Genomic DNA, 24,770 nt, shown 5'->3' on the forward strand with positions numbered 1-24,770 from the left:
GTGAAATGAGGACAGGTAGTCGTTGATTAGAGAAAGCTACGAATCCAGAGGTTGGGCCATTCTTCTCTCACTACTCACTACTGAGTGCACCTTAATGGGACCCTCAGGGCGGGCGCACAGCTGGAAGCCAAACCCGAGAGCCGGTTCATGATCGACACTACACTCACACTGCTACCATTCTCTTATATCTTGCCAAGCCTTCATTGACTTTTCGAAACCTTCTTCTCACAAAACCACTAAAGGCATATCAATGATCGTACTTCACCAGGCATCACTCGCCCACTACCTCCCTCTAAAGGGGAAACGATCATCGCCCCGCATCGTCAGGATTCGAGAGCACCTTCCCTCTTCAACCCTAGCCCCCCTAGTTACATACCCAGCGGCCCCCAGCTTGATCAGTAAGCAATTTGCAACGCCAAAGAAAAAAAGCACCCACGGGCAAAGCCCTGGACTCACCAAAAAAACAGGACATGGATAACTCCAGCCGAGGGGCACTAGCCGATATCTAGATCTCCATGCAGGTGATGTTTCCAGGAGTTTGGGCCGCCCCGAGCGCTCGAAGGTTTTGCCGTGACAGGAACCTGTTGCTGCATAGGTTAAAGGAACCCCTGCAGCCAGAGTAGCAACAGAACCTATCCTACCCTAAATACTTGACCTAAGTACCTACCTACCTTGGTCAAAGGAAAGAAAAAAAGGGTAACGTTTCGGAAACATCTGTTTCACGGGGGTGGGTATTATTGAGGTTTGTAGTAGGTGTTGTAAGGTAGTAGATATGTAGGTGGTATGCAGTAGGTACTCTATTCCAGAATTCCTTTCTCGGCGGACCTCATCTGCTTATTGTTCTCCTTATTATTGTTATTTCACCCGAAACTTGGTCCCCCCCCCATCCTCATTCTCCTCCGCCGCCCCCCGAGGTTGTTACATGTATCGATCGATTGCTACCCGCATCGAGATATCACTGGGAGGAGAGCTGTGTCAGATTTTCCGACCAGTGTTTTGGATCACGGGTGTCTGCATGCGAACAATTAAATTATTCTGCAGTGAGTGATCAGTGAGCGAGAGGAATGCCGACGGGATGGAAACTACATAAAATATGTCGTGCAACACAGAACCGCTGCAGAGAAAAACAAGATAGCTGGGTAAAAACCAGGTGGTAATGCAAAAAAACAAATAGATATAAAGGAAAAATTCCCTCAGAAGAAGAGGCTTCCCAAGCCATGACTGTTACCTAGCCGTCCTCCATAGTCGCCCGTTGTTAATACCTTTGGATCGTTGAATTCTGCTCGGCAGGTGCAATTGGCACCAGGATAGTAAATATATTCGAGTGAAAAAGCCATTAAACAAATTTAGTCTAGACAATATGCCCACATGTACCGTTTTTCCTCGCTCAAAAATCAGATATGAAAGAAGAAAAACCCTCCCAAAGAAGTAAAAGACAAAGGAAAGTAAACTTTATTTTTAATAACCAAAATAAAAATAAAAAAGAACAAGGCATCGACTGAAGAAAATAATGATTGAAACATCAAAGACCCATGAAGACGTCATTTATCAAGCGCCACCGCAAACCCACAAATTGATGCAGAAATACCAAGAATGAAAAACAAATAAGGAAATAAAAAAAGCAAGTAGAGTACCTGGACCCACGGAACCACTTTCCTAATAAACAAAAGCCCTCCCGATTATGCCTCCCAGAGAAGAATTGAAGGAGGATATGATACAATTTTTGAATTGACGTTCCACAACCCCACGCTTTGAGTGTGCTTCTAGCTAGCGTACCTGGAGTTGAAGAGACTCTAGTCACATATAATGGCCATGATGACGATCAACCTGTTGCGGGGGTGCCGAAACATAATGCGGATGGTACGGATGCGAGTCCGACGAAAAGTGCGTCGCAGAAATCAACGGATTCACCAAGTGCGGTAACTTCCTTGGGGGTGGGGCTTGCTGCTGCTGTTGCTGCTGTTGCTGTTGCCGCTGGTACTGGTTATACTGCGCAGACGGGGGAGGATTTTGATGGAGCATAGCCGATTGCAGCAGAGACGTTGGCTGTGGTGGAGGATCAGGGGCTTCCCAGCCCCACTTGATCTTCAGTTCTTTGTACACGAAACCAACCCTCCATCCCGTCTCTTTTGTAATTTTCTGGAAGATCACAAGGATTTCTTCCTGCTCCCGACGAACTGTGAGGCACTCTGCGGCAATGGCCAATGATCGCAGGGCAACACTTGCAACACCTCGGTCCTTCACGTGCGCTGCAATGCCGCAGATCTGGTGAGAGTGCGACATCACGGTGTCATGCATTTCCTCAGACATCCTGGGCATCCACGGGTTGAGCTGGGCTAATAAAACCATAGCCGTGTGGTAGAAGAGACGTGCTACTATGGCTGATCTCTTGATGAGCCAGACCTCTGGGAAGGCGGACTTTGCGGAGGTCTGGTAAGAGTGAAGATACGCCAGTGGGTGCATATTGCGCGGGCAACGTTCATTCCAAGCATCGCACAAGTCTCTCAGGCGCTTCCACTCTTGATATCGCTTTTGCGTCGTCTCACCAAGATACATATCCGAGTAATTGACCTCCTGTTGGTTCGCAGTATTGGCAGCAGCCCTGAAGTTTGCAATCTTGGCCAGAATGTAGGTGATTCTATACGCCCATATTTCTTCCTTTCCAGGCTCGGAATCCCGGCTGAAATCCATATCAACACCCCATTCATCAGGCTCCCATGCGACTGCCCAGTTGAAGTGTAAGCAACTGAGTAACTCCATAGACACATTCAGCCAAAAACAAGCACCACCAATGCCCTTTGTCCTAGCATTCCATCCACATTCTTTCAATAGAGCACGTGCTCCTGCAATGTGGTTCATTCTTTGAGTGGCTCTTTCAGACATGATCTCATAAACATTAAGGATGACCGCTGTTGTTGCGCACATTTCTGTATCGCGGTTGGGATTCTGTAGGGAATTAAGAAGAAGGCGGGTAGCCGTATCGTAATAATTAAGTGCCTTGTCTTCGTGGTACGCAGGATTGACCAATGTGAGATGACGAGCTCCACATGCTAGGAAAGCGTTAAGAAGCATGGGTTCACTGAGTGATGAAAATGGTAAAAGGCGGGAAAACTGATTCCGGATATCAGCAAAAAAAAAAAAAAAAAAAAAAAACACTCAGGTCATTGGAGTTTTACATGTTTATGTGGATCAAGACTGTCCATCCATATGCCCACTTCTTCTACGAATACCTGCATGAATAACGTCTCTTCCTTATCGTTCAAATGACTCCGAGCCTCCTTCTGTGGTGGCGGTGGACTCAGATTGTGTTCTGAACTCATCGTTGCGGATGATGGCGGCGGCGGCGGTGGTGGGGGCGGTGGTGGGGGTGGCGCATAATTATTTGGATTATATGATTGCCGGTGAGCATGATTATTTACCTCTTCACGATTGTTGTTACTTTCCCCCATATGCATTGGAGTAGGCAACAATGGCAGAATCGGAGGTAAAGTATTATGCACTGCGGATGGAGCAGAGCTGATCTTTGCCGTAGACCGCGGTGTGGGCGGTGAATTCCTAGTAGTCTTTGGGGCAGGAGCATGAGAAACAGCAGCATATCGAGAAATACCACCAGCATACTCCGACGCAATATCTCTGGACTCATCTTGGAAATGGACTAAAAAAAACCTCCGGGTCAGTCACAACTCACGAACTGTCAATGAAAAGAATCATCTCTTACCCTTCCACTCGTGTGAGATGGGCACTACCGGGGGTTGCTCAGTTTGAATATCGATGAAATTGAGCCGCACACCACGCTTGCATATCCGACTTGACTTTCGGCAATTCTATAGTAATTACATCAGTGATAATCCTATCATCATATCGGAATAATTTACTTACCTGACAGTCTGGAGTTGCTTCATCACCTATGAAGATGGAAAATAAATATTAGTAACCAACTAAAGGAAGACTAAATAAAGGGGGGGTCTCAAACATTTCAGATGACGTTCTCTATTTTTTGTATTATTTGTTAGCTATATACATGTATCATCCTACTAAAAGGAAAATTGCGTAAAATTGTAAAGCAATGGATTTAGAGAAATACGGACCTGCAAGTGAGGCTAAATGCGCGTAATAAAAACGTCTCATCAGTAAGAAGATCTTCCAAGGTGAATATTTGTTTTAAAAATCAGTAGGATTCAAGATTGCAGATCATACCATCCTGTACGTAAAACAATGATCGGTTAGTTAGTTCGTTGTTGAAAGTAGTCGGTAGGGCAACAATCTTCAACGAAGGGCAAAAAAAAAAAAAAAAAAAAAAAAAGAAGGAAACATTAGGATAGATGGGATGAGGTAAATTACCTGTCCGCACACGCTTCGGCCGATTGACCACCGCCGTCTCATCTGCAGCCATCAATCCTGCCTCTCTCTTCACACCTGCTACCGCCGCACCACGGCCGAGTTGCCTTTGACGATTCGTCTTCTTTGTGCTTAGTCGGCGCGAGGATGAATCGGCGCCGAATGCAAGAAGTCCTGGTTGAGAAAGCGTAGCGACCGACGTGATGGCGGTTTTTTTTTTCTTTCTTTATTGCGAGAGTAGCTGGGCCGGAGGAGCGTAACCAGCTGGGGAAAAAGAAGAGAATCGATGAGTGGTTTTGCTTTCTTTCTAGGGGTGAATGGGGGAGTCGACTGGGACTCTCCTGCTTGCAAAGGGCACAGAGCTCGCGTGTGTATGTACGTATGGGTATGTATGTATGGTAGTTATGCAAGGGAGAGAGATGTTGCTTTGCTTTGCCCACACGCGATCAGTAGTGTCGTCCTTGCTTCTGCTCGATCTTCGGCTTTATCTAGACCAGAAGTATGATTGATACCCGCCGCCGCGAAGACAAGAGAAGAGATATGGGGAAATATGAATATGATACTGTCGAACCCGTTCAATAACGTGGCGTCATACGGCCGTGTCCTGGTTTCTTTTCCTTGGTCCTTGGAATTTTGTCAAATCTGTGGAATGTCAAGTTCTTAATCCAACACACACCCACACACAATCTTTCCTCGTACGCAGTTCTCTCCGTTTTCTCTCTCTATGCTGGTACTCGGGCCGCTGTCACTTCCAATTATAACACAAGCACAGACCCTTGGGTCTCGACTCAGAGACAACTGAAGATATTCCTTTCTGGGAAAGACAATGAGCGAGCTTGGAGCTGGAAATGGATTGAGCTTTTTTTTTTTTTCTTTGGCAAAATGACGGATGATAAGTAGTTGGGGGATTTTTCTGATTTTGCTTTGTAGGTTGGGGGTTGGAGGTTGTATATGTATTGTATGTACGGTATGCAGTATCAAAAATGGTTGAACTGTTTTGTCTAGCCTCGGAGGTTTTCTTGGGATGCTAGTGAGGGTGTTATCTAGGTAGAATTTTACACTGCGGAAGCGAACATGGACTTGCAAGGAAAAGCCAAAAGTTGCCGGGAAGAATGGTCCAGAAGTATTGGTCCAGTGAGTGCAAGTTCTCCAACAGAAGCGAAAGAGCAGCTGAGAAAATGAAATCCCAGGTAGGGTGGGAGGGGTGGAGGCAGGAGGAGTATGGAGTATGTATGTAGGAGGTGGATATCCTAGGTAGATATGGGGTTCCAGTTGAGTGACAGAATCCACCGGGACGTTCTGTCTAGCTTGCTGCTACTTACTACATACCCCTACCTCCCCCCCTCCCCCATGGCCATCCCATCCCATCCCTCTCTTCTACTCGTAGGGGTACCTCCTTGCAAACTCACCAAGGAAGGATGATTCTTTTAGAAGAGACGAGAGTTGTGCCGTGCTTGGGCATTACGCTTTTGTCTTTCTTTCTTTTCTTTTCCTCAATGGTGGTGGTGGTGGTCATAGACTCTCAAGAGCCTAACGTCTTTGTGACCCCAGGTTTCGAACAATTATAAAAGTTATGAAAAATAAGAACTCTTGGAAATCAAACGTTGTTTGGCAAAGTCATGTAACAGCTAGGTACTACAAGCCTCTCCCTAAAACGCAATATTCTAGATTGAGGGGGTCGCGCGTCTATGCAGAGAACAATTCTCTAACGAAAGCCTTGTTCCTCTAAGCGCTTTCGATCTCCACTACTAGACTGGATGATCCCGAATTGCAAAAAAGAATTGCTGACCGTAAAAGCAAATAATCGCTATTACCAGGAGTCCAATGGCATGTCTGCTGCTGCTCCAACTTAGTAGGGTATTGACTAGAGTAGAGTAGTGCTGCGAGGGTTCGACTCGCGGTGGTGACAGCTGTACTTACCCGAAGAACTACTTTGCTGTAGTAGAGTAAATACGATGATGTCTCTAAAGTAGAGTGGGTACGTCAAGAGAGCTTATCCCAACCCAACTCATCCCATTAACATTCTTTTTTAGATCTGCGTCCTGAACTCAAGCACAACTTGTTGAATTGATTGCTTGCAAGTGAGGCTTGATGCGGAGAACCGCTATGTCGGGATTAGGAGCAAATGGCTGTGCGAAACATGATTTGTCTGTGCTCCCCATGCCGTGACGGGTGTGGGGGGGATGAATGGACGTGAGGCGGTGCCTAGATGGCTGCCAGATTAGATGGCCCCCAGACCAACCGCGAGAGCAAGTATTGCCGGGTAAGGGTTGGGAGTATGACGGTAGGGTACTAGACTAGGTCCCTCCTGCCTGGGCCTACATCTACCTGCCTGTAAAAACGTCGTATTATGTATGGAGGAAATTTAATACCGAAATAACGTGGACCTCACTAAGATAGAAACATCCGTACTTTATATAAATGACCCTACAGAAAAGGGCTGAATGCAAGTAGGCACCTGCTGATGTAAGGTGGAAGGAACACCGGGCGTTCAACAAACTTAATCAGTTGTCAGTTTTTAATTTTTCTACTCTTGTCCCGTAGAAGCTGACTGGAAGGAGGGATGGAAGGAAGAAGATCTGAGATCATTTGAAGGGAAGAATGGAGGGGGTGCACGGTAAATCGATCCCATCCCGCACCGGTGCCGCTGATGTTATTGCAGGGTTGTTTGAGTTAACGGTCGACAAATGTTTCCCTCTATCAATAGCAATACATACGTAGAGTATGTGCATTCCACATCTAACGGTGAACTTTCTTTATGACCTGTGTTCCTTCCCATCTCATCACGTTTTTTGATGAGCATCTCTTCTAGCTTGGTGCCGACTTTACTGCTGCACAGAGAAGATCTACCGTGGAATGCGGGAGCCTCACGTGTGTCGTTAACCTATCACCACTAATCTTAAGTTTGAAACTCGATGGAGAATCAACCAGACCACAAGCACGCGCTGAATCCTCCACATCCCTCCCTTTTTCTCCTCCAACCCCGGTTTCATCCCATCGCTCAATTGTAATTTTCCACGTCGTTGTAGATGAGATTAGCAGCAACATCACCCCCCAAGCATCGAGGAGCCAGGGGGGGCTTGGATACATAATTCTCCGAAGAACCACGCATGTCTCGGCGGTGCTGGTGAGGCGCGGACACCCTATTTTCAATGGTGGGTTTCTATTCTCAACTGCAGCAGTAAATTAATGTTTACCATAGCAAAAACTCATTTTCCTTTTTGCCTACATTAACTTACAAGCGCCCTAGTATAACTGCATGAAGTCAAAAGCACATCGAGAGGTCGATGTGTGCGAAGGGTTTTCGAGACCACAGCGCTTCTGGCGGTATAGGTAGGAGGTTGTGCATGAACATGAGCGTTGAGATGGGGGCCCAGCACGGCGACAAACACAAAGGCACTTGTTTGCGCAACAAACATGCTTGTCGCCCGAGGATACGGTTATGGAGCCTGGAAGGATCTGGGTCGATGCGACCCCCACGATTTTCCACTTTGACGTTGATGGATGCGCGCAGTCACCTGACTGGTGACATCTAACTACATCTATTAACCTCTTCAATAGCTTACTTGTGACCAGAATAAAAAAAAAAGGGTCGGTCCCAAGGTTTGCCCTACCAAGGTTGAATGGTAGCAATCGATATTACACCGGCAGGAAATAATAACACTACCAACTTTCGGGAGCTCAAGCTAGCTGCGATAATACGCTATCTTCTATATATATACATACACATTATAGAGAATATCAGCGTGGCTATTATTACGGAACTGTCTCTCACCCCAAGAGCAATGCTTTTTTTCTCTCTCGCCAATATTTCACATGTCTAGGAACTTATTTACCCGTGGGGCCAAAGTGCGAGCCACACAAAGCTTTCCCACTAGGCAGGTAGGCAGGTTTATTGAGATCCGATCTGTCACGTAAAGTAGAGTGCATAGAGTGCCTACCATACAGTAGAGTAGTACATAATTCTAGGTAGTCGTCACGGGCCCGAAACTCCCCTACCATACGTAACGTACCCCCTTCCCTACCCTTGCCCTGGTCTCGGGTTTATAAAGAAGCGAAACAGGCTACTGCGTCGACCCTAACTCGATCCAGCAGTAAACCATTAGTTAAAAGGAGGCAGCAAAAATACCTTTCCAGAGAGCTGCCTAGCTACTACTAGTAGACGAAAGATATATTTATGTTACAGAAAAGGAAGAAGAAAGTCTGATCGCAACCGGAGGAAGGAGATCACGGACTAAAGTACGAGCTGAAAAAAACACGCAATACGAAGCTAGAGTATGTTGGCTCTTTATTAACAATAAATTTCCACTCTAGGCCCGATATGGCACTGATCCGCCCCCCCGGCCCCCTCCCGGGTGAGATGCCATGATCCTAATATAGAGAATGGATCGGACTGAATTAACAATGTTTTAATAACACGAAGGTAAGCCTCCCTTTTAGATATTGCTGTATGTACCTGCAGCTGCTCATGCCTGCCTAGGCTCTGGAGTAGATTGGGACATGTGTAATAGTAATAGTAATAGGGGAAACCTCCCCATGGGGATTGGCCAATAATGCAATTGGGGGATGGGGTTATAGTAGCTAGACCTAGGCCTTCCCGGAAGCTTTTATCTACAACTATATGTATGTCCTTCACGTGCACAGACTCGGCGACTACATGTATTCTATCACTCCATCGTAGGGTTTGGGGGGGGGGGATAAATGAATTAATGTCTGTCCTACGGAGTACATACACTTACAGATAACCCTATATACACAGCTGCAGTACAGTACCTACATGTACATGAGTGGGGTCTCGATAGTAGTATTTGGTGATCGAGAACGACCCTACTATCGAGAATATGCTTCGAATTCATGGAGCGAGAACAAATTTGCCCGTGCGTACTGACTCGCCGATAATATACATGCTACTATCGATAATATGGCTATTATATATATTATCGAGCTAGTATTGTAGTAGAGTAAGCGTAAAAAAAAAAAAATTGTATCCATACCATCCATTACCAAACTCTGTCTGTCTGAATAAACTCTATCCACCACCTCTCCTCTACCGGGGAGGTTATCTCGCACCCCATCCATCCCATCCATTCCCTCCATCTCAGCTCCCGTCCCGGGAAATGATCCAAAGTGCGAATCGCAATATGCATTACAATTGCGCACCTCCCACCCCGGCCCCTCCCCAAACCGGAGAAAGCACCCCTTCCATCCCATCTGCGGCCGGCATAACTCCCGGGAATCAGACGAAAGAAAAGAAGGAAGGGAAAAAAAAATGCCGGCGGCGGGAGCCTCCTCCCCCCGGCCGTGGCGCCCCCCCCTTTCTCGCACGGGTAACTGCCTGCCGATTGACGGGTACAGCGTTTTGGGACTGATGGTGGGAGGGAGGGTGGGCGAGATCGGGAAGGTGCGTTGCATTTGGTAGTGATGGTGGCGGTGATGGGATTAGAGTAGGGAGGGATGAAGAGTGGGAGGGAGGGAGTGATATATTTAGAAACGGCATGTTCCTTTGGAATGGAGGAGTTTTGGGGTTTTGATAGTGAGATCCTCGGCCGACAGAGGCGATGGAATTGCTTACAATATACATGTAGTAACTACAAGACTATACAGGGCAGGCCAGGCTGGAGTAGGGTTGAGCTTGTAACTGACGGGGGAGTCGAGGCAGCAGCATCATCATCATCAACATCATCATCAGAAGGGAGCAAAACAAACCTTCCATCTAGAGTAGTGGTCTAGCTACATGCAACCCCCACCCCCCCTCCTCCGCAAAACGGGCAAAAAAAAGGAAAGAAAGAAACCCAAACTTTTGATAAACCCCCATCTCCATCTATAGCTCCACCGACTTCCCACCTTACTCCTCCCGCTCCGGCCTTCCCGTCCCCTTCCTCAGCAGCCCGACCGCATACAGCAGCCCCTCATTCAGCACCTTCTCGTCGCCCGCGAACCCAACCTTCGCCGTCTCCGCCGCAATGGCCGCCAGTGCCTCGGAGGAGCCTGTGCTGGCCCACTGCTGCGAACCAGAGTGCGTGAATTGCTCGATAGTCGGTCCTTCTACGGTCACCGGGACAACAGAAACCCAGAATGCGGGACCAGCAGGATCGACCGCAAGGTCGAGCGGGTGCCCGGTGAGCGCGATGGTGGTGGTGTGGGCAAGATTGCCAGTGGTCTCGTCGTGCGTGAAGACGAAGATGGCCGATACACTTTTTTGTCCTCCCGTCAGTCACACTGCACGGTTTCTGTGAGCGGGCGTGGGGAAACTTACCTCTCGAACACAACCAGCACCTGCCGCAGCGATGGGACCTCCCAGAGGCCCACGACGGTCACTTTGAACGCCTTGTCGGCCGAGGCCTCGCCCTGGTCTAGTTTCCCGCCCGCAACCTTGCGGCCGACGACGCCCGCGACTAAATCCCCGACGTCGACCCGCTGTAGCGCTTTCCCGGAGCGCCAGTCCCACAGCAGGAGGAAGTCGTCGCCGCCGCCCGACACGAGTGTAGTTGCGTCCCAGGTGGGGATCAGCAGCTTGCTTACGAAGCTCTCGTGTCCGAGACAGAAGCCCTCGATAACGTGGCCCTGCGGGTACCGCGAGACACGGATGTGCTCGTCCCTGTCTGCGGTAAGGACATAGGTGCGCGGCTTGGCGTCTTGTGGGCCTGGAACAGTCACGGAGACGATGTCGATGAGCATGGAGACGTGGCCGAGGAGGAGCGTGTGCGTGAAGGGGAGGTCGAGGGAGATCTCGGTGCGCTTGCGCTTCTCGGCGGCGAGGCGGTCGCGCTCTGCTTTTGCGAGCTGTGCTGCAGTGGGGGCGACGGCGGAGGCGGCGGCGGGAGTGGTGAGGGCAGCGAGCTCTTCGGGCGCCGGGAGAAGTGGGACGGAGTAGACATCGCCGAACTTGTCGGCGAGGAGAATTGTGCTCTCAGAGTCGGCCGTGGCGATTGCGCAGAGGCGCTTGGGCATTGCGCTGGCGGCGGTATATCATCAGCATTACTCTTTCGCTCTCTATCTGCAGTGGGGGGAGGGGGAATAATATCATATATCATATATGTGCATACCGCTCACTCAGAACCTTCAACTCCGCGCCGCCCGCCGCAATCTCAAACACCCGCAGCGTCTTGTCCTCGTTCGTCACGACAACAAGATACTTCCCTCCCTGCACTGCCAGCATCCTCGTGATGCTGTTGCCCGTGCCCTCGCCGTCACCGCGCGGCGCACCCACGCCCAGCATCGATGTCCGCACCCAGGCCGGCTCCTCCTCCGCCGTGTTGACTTTGCGCTTCTTGCTCGGCGAGCTCTCCTTCTTCCCCTCCTCGTCCTTCTTCCACTCCTCCTCTCGTGCCTTCTTCTCCTCCCCCTCCTCTTGCGCCTTCTTCTCCTGCTCCTCCTGCGCACGCTTCTCCTTCGTGGTACGCACCGCGAGCTGCGGCGCGCTCCACGACGTCATCAGGGCGCCGGTGGTGCCGGAGAAGCACTGCAGGGTGCCGCCGAGCGCGACGAGGAGCGTGTTGGTGCTCGAACAGAAGTGGAGGCGTTGCGCGGGGTGTCGCATTGTTAATTGAGTTAGTTGGGGGGTTGTGTGTGCGGTGGTGAGATGTCTGTCGGTGGTGGGGGTGAGTTTGTCGCCGTTGTTGCGGTGGTGTGTTAAAATTTCCCCGAGCCTCACTCAGCCAGCAGCCAAGACTTTGCAGAGGGTCAATGATCGTGGTTGCAGGAATATTGGGGAAGTCGGGTTTTGGACAATTGGGTGAGCGGATGGGATGTGGGGCTTGCTGCATGTTTTTGACGGGCTGGCTGCTGGTTTGTAGATTTTCGGTGGTGTGATTGACCGCAGCTACATGCACATAAGCCATCTATCGTCCGCTCCGAGAAATAGCTCAGAACAAGCAAGCTCCAGAACCCCAGTTTATATATAGCCGCACATTTTTTGCTTTTTCTCTGGTAGCGTAATAAAACCAAACGGCATGTACTCATGGTGAATACTAGATCCAGCGGAAGAGTAGTATTCGTTTCCTCATACGTAAGTATTCAGGCCAGACCATGCATGCAGGTCTCGCCAAAATACGGGGGACATTGAACCTCCGAGTAGTAGGTAGCATACGCGTACGTGCGTGTAAACCCGAGAGTGCCGGGGTCAAGTCTGGAAGAAGATTTTCTCTACTCCCATATATACTATGCCCTGCCCTCACGGTGTAATAATAATCATTGAGGTTTAGTGCTGAGCTTGAGTTGATGTCGTTAATCGCAGCTGGCCGTAGTTTCTGGCTTTTTAGAAGTACCCTCGCCAGCTCAGTGATCAAGATATATGTAATGGTCCCAGACCTGTTTCATCCCCCCTATCAAATACCACGGCGTGGATAGATTCTTCCGATGGCCATCTTGGCGGATGGATGGATGGACAGCTAGGTGTACCTCAATAGTCTAAACAAGCACTCCATAGTACCAGTATCCGAGGAAGTATATAGGTCAGCTTCTTACTCCGCTCTAGAAGTGTAGCCCAATCCATCACTTGCCATGAAAGAGCCAGCCCCCGGCCACTACCCACCCCATTGAGCACGCCGCTGGTGTCGTGGTGAGGAGACCGTTGCTTTTTTTTGACCCGCTCGACCTGTGCGTGGGTGCACTACCAGCTCATAATAAAGTCTAGCAGCTTTGGCCCGGTATTCCAAGGTGTGTAGGCAGACTTTGGCGGCGTAGAGCTGGGGGTCTGTGTTGGGGAGAATCATGGTGAGGTTCCGGGGGTTTGAGGTTGGGTTGGAGTGGCCAGGTAGCATACCAATGACTACAGCTCTACTCATCTGGTCAAGCTAGGGGGACACCGTTTTCCCTTCGGTGCCTTGGGGGTTGGGTAATGGCTGTGATAACGCCAGCGTGGTAGGAGCTTTATGGGAGTGTGGTATCTTGCTCGGCGAAAAACAAGATCGATGTAAAGCCAGGTGACCTACCAACTACGAGTGCATACCCCACAATGAGGGCCGTTGGGAAATAAAGATAATCTGTCATGTTGCAGGTTGATACCGAGTATCTTTTCTGGACTGGAGTGGATGTAGTGCGGACAGGTTTTTGGGTGGTGGAAGGGGTGAGTTTTGACTGCCCATACAACTGAGCGCCCCACGATATAATTATCATACCATAAAGACGTAGAAATATAATCTACATATTCCAGATCCTACCTTGTTTTCGACCTTAAACACCTAACTACGACTCTTTGGGGGAGTTAGTATGGTCCGTGAGCCGAGCCAGCTCGAGCTTTTTGTCCGGCTAGACTCGAGCCGGCTCATGGACCACACTAGGGGGAGTTCTCAAACTACATGTACATGTACTGGTTACCTCGTTTCCCGTGGCTTGCTAGGTGGCTCTTCACAGCTATTTACGGTACCAGCGATATCATGAAGACTGGTGACCAATACCTTCCTTGAGTCTTTCGATACCAAACTTGGGTAGGGGCCGCCGAGTAGATTCGCCGATCATGTAATATCACTCGACTGGTTAATAGGTCGTCCACGAACCTAGAAATTGTGGCCTAGTGATGGTTAGTCTTCTAGTGTCTGCATGGTTTTGTGAAGACTATATGGGAGGCCGTTGCTGGTGGATAGGGGAGGCTGAAGGATTTAGAAGTTTGAAAGGGTGTGGTGCGGAAGAGGAGGAGTAGAAGAAGATTAGTCGGCGCTAGGTGAGAGGCAGAAGAGATAAAGCTAACGATGAAGGGTACCGTGACCCTTGGAACGAGATAAGAGGCCAGGTGTACATGTAGGCGGCAGCCGGTGTGGAATCAGGAACTAAATAAGATTTTACATACCCCGCCTTAGGCTCTTACCCGGCCCTCTTAGGAGGTGGGTACGAGATCTAACTATTGACCCCGCTTAAATTTCTGCTTGAGAACGAGCTCTAAGTTGCTGCGGCGGTCAATTAGCCCTGGTACGAATTAGCTACTCTCTGTGTACTACAATTATGGTAAATATTTTATATCTGGGCTTGCAGCTTGCTTCTCACCATCGATTTAATTTGCCGGCTTAATATGATGTATGGGCACCTGCGCCTCCACGCCCAAATTAAAAGTTGAGCTTTAGACGTCTCAATAACAACATCGCTCTGCAGATAGTAATTCTGACAGCTATCTCTGAAGTTAATTCTCAGAACCTGCCACATTCCTTTAATCCTCCCTTTATAATTAGTCTAGTTTAGCTCAAGATTGAGTGGAACGCGTAAGTTCATGAAGTATCACTCGGCCAGAACGATACTTCCTATCAACGCCGAGCAACTATGAATTTTACGTCGACCCTTCCAAGAAGATTTAGGGGACCTAAGATTGGCGTTGGTTATTATCTCTATGTACTTTCTTGTTTCCCCAACTCCAACTCTGACTCTTCTCCCGGGCCCAACTCCCTCAAAATTCGATTTTCTTCCTCCAGATACCCAACTACCCGAGCTTCTAAACTACCGACTCCATAAACATCCTGAACTCCCTCAACCCCCTAATTCCCACTTTCCTCGTCTAACTTAAGGTTTCTCTCCACCTAGTCTCCCCAATACTTCCAACTCACTCGGCGGTTCTCCCCGCTTCCCCAAACTCCCCCAGACTCCCCAGAACCCCCAATCTATCCCCCATCTACTCTTTCAATACCTCCACTTAAGTACACTTGAGAATAGCGCGCCCGATCGGTTATTAGAGACGACCAAATCTCGAGGCCTAGGCTCAAAATCACCCCATAAGGTGATACAAGGGTATAGACCCACCCCTGTTGAAAACCAAAAGCGTGATGATAAGTCTAACTCTGGATATCCGGGCGCCTGTTGGGGATGAATACAGTACCAGTGGTCTGCTGGTCAACTTTCGCACCTAGAACGAGGTTTGGCAGGGAAAAGGCCTTCGAAGGCGCTCACCGCGTGTGGTTTATTCGGGTATTGGACTCTCTGACACTACTACGGACAAGCTAGTCCCTAAATACAGCCTTGCGATTGAAGCAGGAAAATCTGTGTATTTAGGAAATTTTTGACGCCTTTCCTCGACATCTTTCAATGATGATTTTGCCTGATAGTTTTACCTACTTTGTTGCTTTTTTGTATTCCATTTGAGACAAGGTGCTTGGTTGGGATAGTTTTCGAGACGCTTCATATAATGTATACGACGGTTAATGAGAAGAATCATAACTGGATACCACAATATGTTGTTGCCGAATCATCAAAACACTAGTATCATGTGTAAAGTGTAGTATAGTCTCCCTCGCCCAGCATCTTTGAACAAACGTGTTGTGGTTAGTCTGGCTATACCTAAAAAAAAACGTTGAAGCTGAGCTTATGCCCTACTATATATACATAGCAATTCATACTCCCTACACTTGAGTAAATGAGCGGCTCGAGCTCCGCCCCCCCCCCCCCCCCCCCCAAATGGTAGGGGTTTAGTCCTCAACTTGTACTTTGGTATTGTGCTCGTAATCGATCACGATACTCTCTTTTCATTCTTTTTTGGATTATTTGTATCTGGCCGGTGGAGAATAATTATATAACTATGCGGAAAAGAAAGAAAAGGTTATGGCTTTGCTCCTTATCGTACGTTTGTATGGAGAATCAGTAATATAATTGGAGATGAGTTTACCATTGCACTACACAATCACAAGTACCCATACTATTAAATAGCGGTTCGGATCTCTTCCACCCTATTTAAAAAACTCTATGGTCATCTGTCACAAGATGGGCTTATTCTTGCAAACTTGCCAAGCATTGAATTTTATTACTAATCATAAGATATCACTCGCTAATAATTACTAGCGAGAAAACTTAGATCTTAAGAAGCAGCTTGCCCGTCGTCTTCCTACTCTCAATGTCTTCCTGGGCTTTCCTCACATCCTTCAAAGGGTATACCTTATGGATTCTCACGTGTACCTTACCCTCTTTAATCCACCCAAAAATCTCCTGTGTGTATTTATCAAACTCCTCTCTCGTTGCTGTTGCCCTAGGGTCAGTCCAATCCGATCTCACACATCACCACCACCGGAAGGAAGGGAACATACCTATATATCCAAACAGCTGCGGCCTCAATACTTTCAAGTTCTTCGCCGACAACCTCGCAATCGCAAATGGCGGAACCGCACCACTCGCATTACCAAACGACACCAACGATCCCTTCCTGGCAAGGACCTGAAGATCGCCTTCAAAAGTGCTCTTTCCAACGCCATCAAATACCGCGGCAACACCATTCCCCTCGGTGATCTTCAATGTCTGCGCGACCCAGTCCTCGCTGCTGTAGTTGATCAAATGTTCCGCGCCATTAGCCTTGGCAAGCTCCAACTTCTCGGCTGTAGACGCTGTCGCAATCGTGTGTGCGCCAATGATACGGAGGATTTGGCAGAGCCAGAGTCCGACGCCGCCGGCCGCGGCGTGAACGAGGATGTAATCGCCCTGAGAATTCACGTTAGCATCCTACTACGAGCGAGGTCTAGGCAGTTGAAGGAAGTATATACTTTCTTAACCTCGTAACTCTCACGTACGAGCGTTAGCGCTGTAAGTCCTTGAATCATCGAGGCTGCGGCAAGACCCGGAGCAAGGCCTTCGGGGATGTGCGTAGCATGTAAAGGCGCAGCCACAGTATATTCGGCTTGGGTATCAGCGGCAAGGTAGGCGACGCGGTCGCCAACTTTGAAACCCTTTACCTCGGCGCCGACAGAAACGACGGTGCCTTCGGCTTCACGGCCAAGAGTGTAAGGGAACTTGGGAACGGGATAAAGGCCGCTGCGGAAGTACTGCTGCTGGGTTAGTTATGGGATGCATGGAGGTATAGAGGGGACGCACGGTGTCAATGAAATTAATGCCAGCGAACTCATTCTTGATGAGGAGTTCAGTGGGGGACGGGGTGGGGACTGGGGCGGATGTGTTGATTTCGACAACCTCGGGGCCGCCGTGGGAGTTGATTTGAACAGCAGTCTGAGTTGTTGGGATGGTGGTAGACATTGTACGGATTGGTATGTGTATCTGGGAGAGCTGGTGAGGTTTTGGAGAGATACGAGGTAGTGGTACTAGTAGTACTGACGATGGTCGTGATATATAGAAAACTGATGAGGAGCGGAGTATACGGAGTGCAAGACGAGGAGACATTGGAAGGTTTAAGTACCAGACCCGGGTTCTTATATTCACTGATTATGCTAATTGACAGCTTGCCTGATCATTGATTGGCTAGCCAACACTAAGCTTTACAAATAGCCATTCGAATATTCTGGTTTATAAGAGAGATGAGGTTAGGTCTGTATGACATTCGTATTTGTAACCCTGCTACGGTAGATATACATGTATCGGCCGAGTTACCCTATCTATAGGCATTTATATGGGATGATTGTATTTGGATGGATGAGTGGTGTTTTGGCGGGGTGCAGCAAATGGGCGGGGATGATGACGGAATTCGGTACTGGGATTAATTGTCGTTGTCGCTGTCGTCCAAGGGCTAGTGTTCGGAGTTAGCTTGGTGGGGGGTTGCGCAGGCACGATAACTAAGACCGACGGGTGTCACAGGAGAGGGGACCTCCATGGATCCAGTTGAAACTTGAGTGTATATGTAAAGTATGCGAGCCTCGGTCTTGGAACACATGCACTCACCACTACTACACAGCTACAGTACAGCTCTAGTGGCGTATCAAGGGCCAGCAGCTCCCTCAATCCAATCCAACAGACACCAAGCCAAACACTCAAGACTTAAGACTCAAGAAGTGTCAAGACTTTCACAATCGATAACATAACGGCAGTTCCCGCAGCCACATCTGGGCGATCCACTACCAGCCGGAGAGCACGCCGATCGTACACAAAGTTACAACACCCGCCTGTTTCACCTTTCAAAGCAATGTCTCATCTTATCCCAGGCACTAAAAATCACATTTTGTTTGGCACTCTTTTTTTCCCCCCTTTACTGGACCATATATATCAAAAGGCGGAACTAGCTAGGAATATTTAAAAAATCACGCCCAAGTCTATCGATGCTCCCCGGCTCACAAGAAAACTAACTCAAACCCCAGGCCCTAGCTTAATTCTGCTTCTTCAATGCGTCCAGCATATCCTGCGGCGGTGGCTGGCGGTATCCCTGTGGGTTATTTGACACCCTACGATTCGTTAGCATTCAATCCACACAAATCAATTAAGCAGGATAACGTACCAGCGCCACAGGTCCACACACGCCTCCTCCAGCGTCATCTCTGCCTTCCACCCGAGCTCCTCATTCGCCCTCTTCGGCACCGCTGTCAGATCCAGCACATCGCCCTTTCTCCTCTCCGCCGTCTCATACTTGAGGTCCCGCCCAACAGCTGCTGAGAACGCTTTGATCATGTCAAAGACCGTTGAGCCCTTTCCAGTGCCCAAGTTCCATGCGCGGCAGCCAGGGTTATCATTCTTCAACTTTGCCAATGCCGCAATGTGGCCCTTGGCCAGGTCGATGACGTGGATATAGTCGCGGATGGCAGTACCATCATGAGAGGCGTAGTCTGGTCGTTGTTAGTTGGGAAATTTCGGTCACCGTTTTAGAAGTAAACCTACCAGTTCCGTAGACCATAAGCTTCTCACGGCGCCCGACCGCAACCTGTCCCAACAGCGGAAGAAGATTGTACGGGTCGCCCAATGGGTCCTCTCCCATGATACCAGATGGATGCGCGCCAGCAGGGTTAAAATATCTCAAAAGCGCAGCATTCCATCCAGGATGCGAATCAACGTGGTCCTCAATTACTACGCTGTAATGTCAGGATCAAGTACAGTGGGTGTAGAGCAAGGAGGTTACGTACTCATCTCGGTCATCATCTTGGTGCGCCCGTACGGGTTTGTGGGGCCGATAGGGCAGTGCTCAGGAATCGGGATCATGCCCTCGTGCAGTGTGGCGTCGCCATAGACAGTGGCCGACGAGGAGAAGACAATGGTTTTGACGCCGTTGGCCTGCATGGCGCCGAGGAGGGCCACAGCACCGCCGACGTTTACGCGATAGTACTCTACTGGCTTCTGAGCGGATTCACCGACTGCCTTTAGGTGTGTCAGCATCAATAATATTGTATACAATATAATACAAAAGGTAGGTGTCCGGGGCGAAGACTGGGGTTGGGGTAAAGGCAGAACACACCTTCAGTGCTGCAAAATGGATCACCGAGTCGATCTCGGGATGTTTCTTGAACACGGCATCCAGCGCCTGCTGGTCCGTGACATCGACATTGTAGAAGACGGGCTTGCGGCCACAGATGAGCTGGATGCGGTTCAGGACCTCCTCAGACGAGTTGTAGAGGTTGTCGACGATAATGACGTTGTAGCCCGCGACGAGAAGCTCCAGGCTGGTGAAGGAGCCGATGTAGCCCGTTCCTCTTCAAGAAAAATATACATTGTTAGCTAGGATGCTCTAAACGGTTCGGATGACATGACGGGAAAGACACTTACCCCGTGATCAGGACGGTTCCAGTCATGTTGCCCGGTAACGGAGAGGTCGTAGGGTGGGTGGTGGGAGTGGATGGACGACGACTAAAGACAAAGGCGAGCTAATGGATCAATGAAGCAGTTGGGGGGGATAGAACGTTAGTCTACAGTGACAGCAGACAAGACAATGGAATAGGAGATTGTGTGTGTGCACGGAACACAAAGGGTTGTAGTAGATTATATGGCGGGGTTTTCCAGAGAGAGGGGAAATGGGATGAGTTATGGATGAATTGGATGGAGGAGGGGTGGAGGGGTGGATGATCAAGATGACTGGTTTTTGTTGATATAGCCTCCATAGAGTAGTGGGGGGAGGGGCTAAAACGGAATCTCGTTTTTACGGACGGGCCCGGGAGTACTGGGTCAAACAAAAATAGCTCTCTCGCTCTCTCTCGCTCTTGCTGGATATATGGGTCTACGACGGGCAGGCAGGGACGAAATAAACCTGTATGGTATGTTTTTCTTTCTTTTTTTCTGGCTAGCTCTAGGGTATTATAGTAGGGCACATGTGGTAGGTACATAGTAGTAGGGGTAGAGGGGGGAGCTGGATAATCATCTTGTAGCGTAGGGCACGTTTGATAGGCCTGGGAACTAGTAGGACAGAGAGGTGTCAGGGACGGGTGGGAACTACTCACTATCAGTATTCCAACAGCGCCTAGGGACCACAAGGCCCTTTGTCTGGCCGAGAAAACAGATGGCATTGTTTTTCTTGGGGCGAATGGTTGTTTTGTGGGGTGTGTAGGGATGGAGTATGTAAGAAGGACCCTTTGTTTAAGACTTGGCCATCAAGAAGGTCGAACAGCACACACAACGATGATCATTTCCCCCCAGTTGATATTTGGTCTGGGGGAGTGCCAAGATTGGCGCCTGTCCAGATATGGCGGGCGGTTGCAGGTGAACAGCGAAAGGCTTGGCCCTGACAACCACGTCTCCCCGTCCTTGTTTCTGTTCGTTTCCCTTCATCGCCCTCCACAAAATTGTAGAAAAGTAATTCGAGGACAATAAGCAGCTCCAGAATATAGCCCTCTTTGGAAACTCATTCCACACATCAAATACAACACTCCCATCCATCTCTCTCCGTCCGTTGATCAAGCCACGCCATCCCCAACCACCCCATTCATCGATTCGGGCCCATCTATCACCTACAAGGAACTCCCAATTGGTCAATAACCCACCCACAATCCTGGGGGTAATCGTGCTCGCTCCCTCCTCATCCTTCTCCACCACCCCCGTTAGCTGGACGCAGCAGACAATGCCCCGATAGTTTGCTGCTGCCCGCCGCCTGTTTTCTACCAGACAAAGAAAACAACCCCCCCCCCCAAACCTCAAATACTATAACCACAAACTCCTACTTACAGCCATCACCCCGGTATCATATTCCTGCAGCTTCTGGTACGCGTTACATCACATACTCCTCTTTATATCTACACTCTGTCCCGCCAGCATCCTCTAGAAACCCTTCAACACTTTTTATTTCCGGTTGGTTACAGGCTCCTCTATCGTCAAAGGTCCGCCAACATCAGTGTACATCCGCTTGTCTGCGCCGGCGCATTTGCCTCGCCTTTTCTACCGTGCTAACTAGCTTGTTCGTTCGTCGTATCAAGCATGTTTACCGCAACACCACCCTCCGTCAACCGGCGACGGTCAGCGGGTCGGAAATCGCTCGGACTCGGGGAGAAAGAGCAGCTCCCGTTCGTCGCAACCAGGAACAACTACTCCTATGGGTCACAATTCAGCAATATGCCCAAACCGCCGCAGTTAGCGGAAACAAAGGTTCCCTTGTCTGTTGCGCTGAAACAGCAGCAGGATGCATCACAGGCTAGAATGAGAGCGGAGGAAATAGAGAGGGAGAGAGCTGCGAGGGAGCCAGGCACTGTGGAGCCAGAGGACCGTAGAAGGTTTGACCCTGACAAGACTGTAGTGGATAAAAGGTCGCAGAAAGAGACGGAGATTGCACGAGTGCAGCAAGAAACAAGGTCACTAAGAAATGGTCATAGTAGTGCCGTGAGCGAGGAACGAACAGCTCCGACTACAGTGTCTACTGCCATGCCACCGCCGCCACGCAGAAGAAGTCCGAGGCAGCAATCTGGTATGTTCCTGCAGTTCCCCCTCCAACTTGCGTAAGAGGGTTTACCATTCCAATATTCATTTATCCTGCCATGGGCCGTATATCTCTATCGTCTTTTGTAGTCACTGATATAGTTGGCTACACAGAAATCTCTGATCATTCGTATTCCATCGGTTTCGATACTACTCAGGGAATGAGCCGCTCCTATGCTTCCGAAGATGACGTTGGCCTTGCTCTTGGTCGAAAGTTCACCCAAAATTTAGCGGACCTCCCGTCAGATGGGTCCGCAACTGATGAGGATGACGAACCGGTTGATGATCACTGGCTTGGTACACCAGCAAGAGGGAGTACACGGCAGAGCGATGCTGGCTCTGTAGCTGGCTCTGTAGCTGGCTCCAAACGTTCAGGAAAATTCAGCCAAGAACCTGCATCCAAACACAAAACGCCAAGCGAACAGGGTCTCCCGGAGGAAATGGATCAAGAGTACTACGACGATTACTCTCAGCATGACCCATCAGATATGTATGGATCGGGTAATGAGAGTGAGAGCGATAAGGAGGAGGAGGAGGAAGAGGAGGACGACGAGGACGAGGACGATGAGAGATATGCAAGGAACGAATACATGAATGAGAAAATATCGAAACAACTCGAACTTGCAGAACAATTACTTCCCATTCTTGTAGAGGGAGTGGTAGCCTCTGGTCCGCCCGCTGGAAGACCTGCCAATTACGGTCTCGAGTTATTCTACTATCACTGGAATTGGTGGTTGTACCGACGTACGATGGGTATTATTACGACGGTATTTATCTCGATAATACTTTTCTCGGCATATTTATGGGCTGTTTCTCATCTCTTTGGAGTTGACGTTCGAAATCTACGCGCGACACATTTCACTTATCAGCGCCCCTTTGACCCGCCAACAACTTGGGAAGATGTTCAAGTTCGCATGTACGAAATTGAAAAGGTAATCCAAGATTTCGGGTACCATGCATCTAGGGAGCAGCTCGAATTCCAGGACACAATGCGAAAGGAAGTCGAAGTTCTCGAAGGGAAGGTTATTAGCCTTGAAGAAGACGGGCAAGAAAGTGGAAAGGCTGTCGCGGATGCGCGGAAAAGGTTGGAGGAACTAGATGACAGCATCAAAGCTTTTGCGGGGTTCCGGGAGCAGATCGAAAGTGATTTCGAGAATCAAAAGAGAATGCTCAGATCACTCAGAAGCCAGCAGGATTCTTCAATGGGCTCGATCAAAGATTCTCTTCCAAACAAAGTGGTACTTAACGTGAAAGATGATGGAACTTATACGTTTCCACCCGACTTTGAGAAAGCCTTACAGAAGTTGATTAAGCAGACATATCCGTCTGACGGACCTACGGGGTTCGCCGAGACCGACAGGGAAACTCTTCAGCGAGATCCTGATTGGAATGACTTCCTACAAAAGAATGACAAGAGATTGAGAGGTCTTATTGATGAACACACAGGTCTCACATATGACCAGTACAAAGATCAAGTGTTATTGAGTAAGGGGACTGTCACCCAATTGATCGATCAGAAGGTCAAGGAGAATGGAGATTGGGCCGTCAACGTGTTTTGGCCAAAGATTGAGAAAGAATTCATGGAGAGGCTTAACCAAGATTCTGTCCTTCCAACTCTTGTCGAAGATGCAATCAAAAAGTCGCCGCTTGTTGTTGATAGTGCTGTTCGAAAGTATATCAACCAAAACCCACACTTCGCGCCCAAGGAGGGTTCCGCTTCCTCTGGCTCAGGTTTCAGTTCCGATGCCGAGGTCCCTTCACTTAGCGTACCAGACTATGCTTCTCTTCTTACGGGTGGAAAAATTTCCCCTTGGGCAACATCACCAACATTTGAATGGTCAAGTAACAAAAACCGTTGGTTCTACGCTGTTTTTGGTAAACGACGCGGTGTTATCGCACAGCCCACAGTTGCAATCACTCCTACGAGCGATGTCGGCCAGTGCTGGCCCTTCCCTGGTGACCAGGGTAATATTGGCGTCAGGCTTGCGCTACCCATTTTTGCGACTCAGATCTCAGTCGAACATATCCCGAAATCCCATGCCGTTGACATCTCATCTGCGCCTCGAAAAATTGAGTTTTGGGCTCAGTTTGAGGATGCTGAGACCAGAGAGAGAGCAGAGAAAGCTGCGGCAAGGGCGTTGAATGAGATTGAGTGGTCAAAGGACAGGCTATGGGACCGCGACAGTACATCATCGCCTCCAGGACCCAGTGGGACCTTGTACGACAAGTTCGTCAAGTTGGGTGTGTTCAAGTACGATATCAACTCGGGAAATCCGAGGATCCAAACCTGGGATCTTCCTGTTGACTTGGTCAACTTGAACATCACCACCCAGCTCGTTGTCTTCAAGGTTATCAATAATTGGGGTCACCCGGATTACACATGTCTATACCGTGTGAGAGTCCACGGAAAACCACAGATGATATCTAAAGTGATGGATGAGCAGGAACTCGACGCGGGTAAAAGGGCCATTCCTATTCATCCATATCAGTATTAGAGTATGGAAATTATAGTTGGCGTATAAAAAAATATACCTGTATGTGGGGGGAGGGGGGAGTTTATCTTTGAGCTTTTTAAGCCTTTTCACACTTTCTTATTTATAACTTTAACCTGTGTATCTCCTAATCCCCGTTCGTTATTATATCCTTTGGGGGAACAAACCCCTCACTTTGTGAATTCGATCATCGAACCATGGACCTCGCGCTTTTAGGTGACGTGCAGCTTACAGCTTACAGCTTTTTCATTTCTTGTTTCTGTTTATTCCTTTTGTCAGTGTGTTCGGAAATTTACTTATTTGTTTAGGGCATGTAACAGGAGAATGGGTGTTTTTGCTTTGCGTTTGCTCTTTTTAGTTTTACGGGCCTGTAAAGTTCAATACCACTGTTAACTGCGGTCTTGAGTCTTGGTTTTGTATACATTC

General features: G+C 49.0%; 5 protein-coding genes across 5 annotated transcripts; 1 reads left to right on the forward strand and 4 right to left on the reverse strand.

Annotated features, from left to right (window-relative positions):
- Window positions 1–1,797: 1,797 nt before the first annotated feature.
- On the reverse strand, window positions 1,798–4,393 carry H6S33_004753 (uncharacterized protein; the record flags this gene model as incomplete). The annotated part of the gene is made up of 7 exons (XM_044836107.1): window positions 1,798–3,111; window positions 3,231–3,655; window positions 3,719–3,824; window positions 3,880–3,905; window positions 3,974–3,990; window positions 4,089–4,140; window positions 4,342–4,393. 7 exons carry the CDS (start codon window positions 4,391–4,393, stop codon window positions 1,798–1,800), a joined length of 1,992 nt encoding a protein of 663 aa, XP_044690726.1.
- Window positions 4,394–10,183: 5,790 nt separating this feature from the next.
- H6S33_004754 (uncharacterized protein) lies at window positions 10,184–11,878 on the reverse strand (the record flags this gene model as incomplete). Its single annotated transcript, XM_044836108.1, has 3 exons — window positions 10,184–10,532; window positions 10,595–11,293; window positions 11,385–11,878. 3 exons carry the CDS (start codon window positions 11,876–11,878, stop codon window positions 10,184–10,186), a joined length of 1,542 nt encoding a protein of 513 aa, XP_044690727.1.
- A 4,226-nt stretch (window positions 11,879–16,104) lies between these two features.
- H6S33_004755 (uncharacterized protein) lies at window positions 16,105–17,274 on the reverse strand (the record flags this gene model as incomplete). The annotated part of the gene is made up of 4 exons (XM_044836109.1): window positions 16,105–16,271; window positions 16,338–16,725; window positions 16,788–17,066; window positions 17,116–17,274. The coding sequence occupies 4 exons, from the start codon at window positions 17,272–17,274 to the stop codon at window positions 16,105–16,107; spliced, it is 993 nt and encodes a 330-aa protein (XP_044690728.1).
- Window positions 17,275–18,334: 1,060 nt separating this feature from the next.
- On the reverse strand, window positions 18,335–19,745 carry H6S33_004756 (uncharacterized protein; the record flags this gene model as incomplete). The annotated part of the gene is made up of 6 exons (XM_044836111.1): window positions 18,335–18,410; window positions 18,464–18,788; window positions 18,841–19,026; window positions 19,083–19,314; window positions 19,412–19,646; window positions 19,720–19,745. The coding sequence occupies 6 exons, from the start codon at window positions 19,743–19,745 to the stop codon at window positions 18,335–18,337; spliced, it is 1,080 nt and encodes a 359-aa protein (XP_044690729.1).
- Window positions 19,746–21,357: 1,612 nt separating this feature from the next.
- On the forward strand, window positions 21,358–24,347 carry H6S33_004757 (uncharacterized protein; the record flags this gene model as incomplete). Its single annotated transcript, XM_044836112.1, has 5 exons — window positions 21,358–21,650; window positions 21,753–21,841; window positions 21,967–22,619; window positions 22,681–22,760; window positions 22,817–24,347. 5 exons carry the CDS (start codon window positions 21,358–21,360, stop codon window positions 24,345–24,347), a joined length of 2,646 nt encoding a protein of 881 aa, XP_044690730.1.
- Between the last annotated feature and the right edge of the window lie 423 nt (window positions 24,348–24,770).

The sequence above is a fragment of the Morchella sextelata genome, assembly GCF_020137385.1.
Source record: "Morchella sextelata strain SCLS chromosome Unknown scls_18, whole genome shotgun sequence".
In the NCBI taxonomy this organism is placed as follows: domain Eukaryota; kingdom Fungi; phylum Ascomycota; class Pezizomycetes; order Pezizales; family Morchellaceae; genus Morchella; species Morchella sextelata.